This window comes from Aureococcus anophagefferens (assembly GCF_000186865.1).
Source record: "Aureococcus anophagefferens unplaced genomic scaffold AURANscaffold_103, whole genome shotgun sequence".
In the NCBI taxonomy this organism is placed as follows: Eukaryota; class Pelagophyceae; order Pelagomonadales; family Pelagomonadaceae; genus Aureococcus; species Aureococcus anophagefferens.
In genome coordinates, this window is record NW_008705652.1 from 35,255 (window position 1) to 42,247 (window position 6,993).

The 6,993-nt window shown below is 67.2% G+C and overlaps 1 protein-coding gene across 1 annotated transcript in view; it reads left to right on the forward strand.

The window, feature by feature from the left end:
• The window catches only part of AURANDRAFT_72797 (hypothetical protein), a gene marked incomplete at both ends in the record, with an annotated part of 43,511 nt that overhangs the window by 35,135 nt on the left and 1,383 nt on the right, over positions 1 to 6,993 (forward strand). The window contains 5 exons of the mRNA XM_009044010.1: positions 1,000 to 1,083; positions 1,145 to 1,263; positions 1,728 to 2,635; positions 3,079 to 3,861; positions 6,944 to 6,990. Coding sequence (XP_009042258.1) covers positions 1,000 to 1,083; positions 1,145 to 1,263; positions 1,728 to 2,635; positions 3,079 to 3,861; positions 6,944 to 6,990 — 1,941 coding nt within the window. The remainder of the gene's footprint in view (positions 1 to 999; positions 1,084 to 1,144; positions 1,264 to 1,727; positions 2,636 to 3,078; positions 3,862 to 6,943; positions 6,991 to 6,993) is intronic.

Genomic DNA, 6,993 nt, shown 5'->3' on the forward strand with positions numbered 1-6,993 from the left:
GGACCTCATGTTCTTCCGGCCCATCTGGATCCTCCCGGCCGAGTGGGGCGAGTACGAGCACGACGACCAGACGAGGCGCGGCGCGGAGCCGCGCGTCTGATAAGTACGGTCCTCTGACCCCGCTCCGCGGCGTTTTGCGACAGGGAGCCGTCGCCACGGCGTGATTTGCCTTGACGCGTCTCTAAACGTAGGGGGCCCGGGAGGAACCGCGGGGGACGGGAGGCTCAGAGGGGTCTCACAGGCGCCGGAGGCGCCAGTGGACGGCGGCGTGAATTTGCCGCTGGCGATCGTTTCTACGTTTCTCCACAGAAATCAGCACTCAGACACGGCATCATCGTCTCGTGCGCGCCGGCGCGGGCTTTGTGCGCGCTCTCGCGCCGTTTGGGGGGTTGTCACGCGTCGCCCGCCCGCGACAGAGTGCATCGCCCGACGCGCGCCTCAGAGGGGGACCCCGAAGGCGTTGAGAACGGCGAAGGGGCCGAAGAAACGTCGAGCTCGCGAAACTCGACCGCAAAAGCCCCCTGGCGCGCGCACGCCCTCGCGTACCCGCCAAGACGCGGCTTACACATCTGCAGTGGCGTGCGCGCGCGTGGGAGCGCCCCCAAAGGCGACGCGCGCGCGCGCTCGGTCGACCGGCTCGAGCCGCTTCGCCGAGATCGCGGCGCAGGTCCAGTACGCCCCGCCCTCGACATCATGCTGCGCCGCATCAAGAAGTTCACGGTCTACTCCTCGGCGATCGTTGTTGGCCAGGCCTCTCGCGCCCTCGACAACGCGCCCTTCGCCGGGCAAGATGAGTCCGAGGACGCCAAGAACCTGCTCCGTCGACTCTCCGACGGAGTCTCCGTATGCGACGATAAAGAAGAACCCTACCACGAACTCCGGACCAACCAGTTCTGGAAGTTCTTTGACTATTGCATCGACCTGGATGAGACGGAGCTGCGAGTTCCCCCCGCGTCCCCGACGCGCGGCGCGGCGCGCGACCGACCCTCGGCGTCGCAGGCACCTCGAGTACAACGAGTTCGACGGCGGCCCGAGCGATGGGATCCCGCACGAGATCGGCGAGCTCACGGCGCTGACGTACCTGCGAGTTCCCGCCGCGTCCCCAACCCCCGGCGCGGCGCGCGACCGCCCCTCGGCGTCGTAGGTCGCTCCAAAACAACAAGATCGACGGCACGCTCCCCGCACACCCAAACCTTGCACCTCAACACGCCGGATTAGGGCATGGCGGCCACCTTATCGACGTATTAGACGGCGACACCCGCTGTAAAACCGGTCCCGTCAGCAGCGCTAGCACCCCATAGGAGCGCGCAGCCGTTCCAACTGCTCGAAACGAAGACTTTGCGGCCTCGCACGGCCTGCTGGAGCGTCGCAGCGCCTGCGGCAGATGTCGCGGCGCCGGCAGGCTGCGGGCACGGCCAAATCCCGCACGCGGCATCAAGGCCGCCGCCCCGCGCGACCGGAATCTTCGCCGCTGCCCGAGTTCGTCAAGCATCTCGACACGTGCGCCGGGTTCATGGATCGTAAAGACGCGAGCCGTCTCGCCCGCGCGTCCAAGGGCAACCGCGACGCGCTGCTCGTGACGGGCTGGGCGCATGTCGCGCCGGTTTTCGGCAGTCGGGTGCGGTCCGAGATCGTACACCTTTCAATCCCTGCCGGAGGCGGCGCAGAGGCCAGGGACGCCGCGACCGAGCGCCTTGGCGTGGTCGCCTCCGCCATCGTTCCGGTAGGCGACGGCACCGCGCTGTTCTACGGCGGCGAGTTGGCGAGGAACAAGCGGCTGCCGTGCGTGCTGAGCGTCGCGCCGAAGACCGGGGTCGTCTGCGACGCGCCGCTCTGGACCGAGTCCGACGAGTTGGACGCGACGTCGTTCTGCGCGGGCGCGAAGCGCGGGGAGGAGTTCTTGTTCTTCGGCGGTCTCGACCGCTACTTCCGCGTGACGAGCCTCTTGCGATCTGCGGTCTCTCTTCGCAAAAAGACCGGCACGTCGACGGCGAAGAAGTACTTGTTCCGGAGCTACAAGGCCTCGGACGACACGCCGTCGCCGCGGTACGGGTGCTCCTTCACGTATTTCGCGGAGTCGGGCGAGATGTTCCTCTTCGGCGGCTTCACTGCGTCGCAGGCCGGCTCGCTGGCCGTCGTCGCGGACGACGCGAAGCTCTACGTCCTCTCTTCGAGAGACGCCGACGCGGACCCCTGGGAGCGGACGAGCCCCGGCGCGTGGTCTGCGGTCGGCGGCGCCACCGGGACCGGTCCCGGGCCGCGGGGCCTGCACGCCTGCGTCGCCGTCGGGTCCGCGCTCCTGCTCGGGGGCGGGCTGTGCGGCCCGAAAGGCCCGCTCTGCGCCGAAGAGGTCCACGCCTTTGACGTCGACGCCAAGGTCTGGAGCACGCTCGCCTTCGACGGGCCCAGCGTCGGCCTCCGGTACTGCCATGCGATGTTGCACGACGGGGACGACGGCGTCATCGTCTTCGGCGGCAGCTCGTCCGTCTCCGAGCTTCCGGAGACGAACGCGCTCCAGCACTTCCGTCTCGACGGTGGACGCGCGTCCTTGCAGGCCCTCGCCTGGGACGGGCCGTCGTCGCCCCGGTCCTGCGCGGTGCTCATCCCCATGTCCGCGCCGAGGCCCTCGAGCACGGTCACCTTCGCGATCTGCGGCGGCTATGCCGGCTCTGCTGGACGCATCGCACCCCCAGTTTCCGCTTCCAACTTGTTCTACCTCACCACCGTCGAGGTTTCGCTGTTCAAGCGCCCGCGCGACCTCGAGTTTGCGCCCGAGCCCGCGCCCGAGCCCGCGTAAGCTTGCTGCGTGGCTTCACGCGTGGCCGCGTCGACCGCCACGGGCGCGACGCCCAAATTTACCTCAAGCTCGGCTTCAGCGATTCCAGGCTCCTTGCTCGGCGCCGCTCTCGGAGCCAGCGCGGGCGCGCGGAGTCGGGCCAGAGCGCGCGCGCGATGGAGGTGCCGGACCTGGACCCGACGGTCTGGCCGGCGCTCACGAAGTTCCTCACGTTCTGCAAGGCGCGACGGCGCGCTTCGCGCTCACGCCGCAGTGGCTCTACCGACTCTGTCACCTCGCAGACGTCGCAGACCTCGCAGACGCCGCGGCGATTCGACGGTGTGTGGGTCGACGTCCACGTGCTCCAGAAGCAGCTCTGGTGGTGCGACGACGAGCAGGGCCTCGACCTCGCGTGGGAGGTGGTGCGGTTGGGGGAGGAGGCGCTTCGGGCGCACGGATTTACGATGCGAGCCCTCGGGCGGCACGCGAGCAAGGACAGCGTCATGCACCTCATCAACGCCGTCGACGTGACGCACGACGACCGCTACGCCTTCGAGGTCGACGAGTACGCGCGGGCGCGGTCCCAGAGCAGCGTCGCGGCCCCGCCGGAGCAGGCGGCGGCAGAACCCGAGGGCGCGCCGCCGCTGAAGAAGCCCCGCAAGGCTCTGACGACGATCACGCAGCAGTGGCTCGGGCGGCGCCTCGGCCCCGACCTCATCAAGGAGATCGGCGTCGTGGCGGAACGCGAAGGCCTGCGGGGCATCGACGTCGCTGCGTCGCTCCTCAAGTACGTCGCGCGCGCGGGCAACGACCGCAGCCAGTGGCGCATCGGCGATTGCGTCGAGACCATGGTCACCGGCGGCGCCACGCCGTTCTGGTCCAAGGAGGAGAGTCTGGCCTACCGCATCACGCAGGGCCTCTCCGTGGAGAAGTACAAGTGCCAGCGGAAGCTCGAGAAGCAGGTCACGGGCAAGTCCCTGTTGGCTCCGGCTGGTTCCATCGACATCTCCTTCCAGAAGACATTTCTACCGGGCTGCGACGACGGCATCTCTATCACGGTCGACTTCGACGGCTACGCGTCGATGGTGCCCCAGCCCTCGCCGGGCCTGGTCGGCGCACGGTTTCCAGTCCGAGGTGCTGTCAAATGCGTCCTAGCAGCACTGCTGAAACGACATCTGCACCGCTATTGCATGGATCACCTCGTCGTCGACGGCGACGCCGGGAATCTGGGCTCAGAGGACGGCGACTACGACTTCCGGCCGTTCTTTGGGAAGTCGGCGAGGCTGCTCGTGCGGATCAAGGAGGGCTTCGACGGTCTGGGCATGGGCGAGGAGTCGGCTGCCAAGGGCACACACGTCATCCGCGGCGATTTTGGCGTTTTGGCCATCTACCACTGCGCGGAGCCGGAGACGACTTCGAACTCGACTCGGAAGCGGCGGCGCAACACGGGCGGCCGAGGGGACCCGAGCAACTGTGCCTGCGGCCCACTCGGCGACGGCTGCGACATCTGTGGGAACAAAATTCTGTTTCTCGAGCCGAAACCCAGCTCGAACCAGGTCTCGCACCCCTTGGTCTTGGTGTACGCCAATGAGAACAACGACTCCGAGACGGGTTTGGCCCTCGTGGCAACCAAGGCCGAGTGGGCCGAGCTCGACGGCAGCACCATTGAATTAGACGTCGGCCATGTCCTCTTTCACGCGGAGATCGACGTCTACCCCACCATGTACGACAAAAAACTTGAGCGATCCATCACGGGACAGATGGGTACGACTGCGCATTACAACTGCACGGACTGCACGATGACCCAGGACCAACAGCGCGATCCTACTCTCGTCGGCCAGGGCGAATCAATCACTTTCAAGCGAACGATCGAGTCGAATGCAGCGGCCCAGGAATTGGCAGTGCGGCCCGAACCCGGTACGATGGCGCAGCGACGCATGGCTGCCCAGGGAATGAAGACCGACGTCATTATGGCCGCACTGGATCTGGTCAGATCAAAGACCGACACTTTACACACCGACGTGAACGGTTCTGGCAGCTGGATAGAGTCTATAGTCATCCACGAAAACGCCCAAATTTACACGTGGTCGATCACGGCGAGCCATAAAGAGGCCTACTCTATTGCAAAGCGCCTATTTCACGACCATCTGCGAGTGTCAATCCGTCAGCATTCGACCATGATGATTGCTGGCAACTACGGCCGAGCCTTGGTCGCCGAGGAGAACGAACGTGTCGTCGTGAGCCTCATCGCCAATGTCGAGCGCCGCCAAAAGGTCCTCGAGATCATCCGCTGCTGGCGTGCCATGCGGACTGTTTGGCTCTCTGCTACGTCGGACGCGACCGCCCTGTCAAGCTATGATCGCCACCGCCGGAGACTTCATGATTTGATCACGAATCCTGCCCATCTAGGCGGCTACATTTCGATACCATTCTACGTCCACACGCACATCGAGCACACGCTCAACTCCCTGCCCATCGCGCCATTCTCTACCGAGTCCCTGGAGGCCGGGAACAAGGTCCTGCGCCACGTGCTCAAGCTCCTCAGCCAGAACAATCGCGAGGGCATCCGTGGCGCGTTGCACATCCTCTGGCTACGCTCTCATCCGCTCCTGCGCGAGCTCATGGAGGTTGAGACCCAGGAGCAGGAGTGCCGCATGTGCCACCGGACGGGCCACAACCAGCGGACGTGCCACCTGCGCCACGAAGCCGACGAGGCGGATGAAGACTAAAATCTTAGCGCGTTTTCGGGCCCCGCGTACCCGTAGAGCACCTAGAGGAGCTCTCTTGAGGCCGGGCGTGCGTCGCAGGTGACCGGGCCACCGCCGGAAAGCCCGCGGCGTCGCAAAGCCATGTACTTGGAGCGTCGATAACGAAAAAGTCCGGGGGTACAGACGCGAACGGCGACCGCGCACCGCGCACGAACGTGTCGGTTTAGGACCGTCTCCGTCGACGTACGACTTCGACGCCGCATAGAAGCACGTCGGGTCCAGCGCTAATGAGTGCTCCACGGCCCTCGCCCATCGATAGGATGAGCTCGGAGCCCATATCTTCGCACCGCCGCCCCCATGGGCGCCGCGTAGCCGTCGCCGAGCGGTTGCGCGCGTGTGCGCCGAGCACGACGTTCGCGTCCGCCGAGCGTCGCAGGTCGTCCGCGCCCGCGAGGAGTCGTTCCCCGTCGCTTCGTGGAGATGTTTGGCCGCGAAATCGATCAAGTCCGGGGGCACGGACCGCGGCCCCCGCGCGCCGGCCGCCGCAGAGCGGCGCCCGAAACCGCCGCCGAAACGGGTTCTGGGGTCATGAACGGCGATGTGGCGTATTTGACGTGATCTGTTGGGCCACGGCTCACCCATAGTGATAGACGAGCTGCACGAGCCACTTCGTCGACGGGAACTCGCGCAGATCTAGCCGCGGTCCGCGCCTCGAACGTGTCGTCGGGACCCGTCTTCGGCCGCGCGCCGCACCACGACCACGGCCTCGGCCGACGCAGTCGAGCGCGCGCCGCATCTATGCGCAACATGGACGGACCGCCGCGACGGTTTACGGACCCGCGGCGACCTCCGGACGCGTCCAGCGCCGCCCGCTGCTCGACCGCTCCCGCAGGCGGTTTCCGAGGCCGTGTGCGTCGTCGCGCGCACGCCGTTTCCAGCGCTCAAAAGTGGCACGCGACCGCGCAGGGACTAGTAGACGCGGACGGAAGCGGCGCGGGGGTCACAGGCGGCCTCATACGGCCTGTGGCGCGGCGCGAAGGCCATATTGAGGCTAATCGTCCGAGAGGTTTGGGTGTGGGACAGCCTGCCGTGGAGGCGCCCCGATGGCTCGCGGCTCGACGCCCGCCCTCATCATCGTCGCGGTGCTCGCCGCCGGCGCCGCGGCCTCCGTCACAGACGTGCTCGGCTACGTGAACCCCTTCGCCGAGGATACGAAGCGCCTCTACGACGGCGTCGCCGGCGCGACGGAGGCCGAGGTGTCGGCCCTGCTCGAAGCCCACGGCGCGGCGGGCGCCTACCGCGAGTTCCACTGCGCGGAGCCCGCGCGCGGCCGCGTCCCGACGGGGAGGGGGGGGGGCGACGGCGGCCCGGACGCGCGAGCGCCGCGCGACGCCGCCGCGACGGGTCGTCGCGACGGGTGATCCCGCCTGAAGTCGACCCGCGCGCCGCCGCGCCCTAGGTCACGTCCTACTACGCGTCGTGCGAGTCGCCCCTGCACCTCGCGGCGTG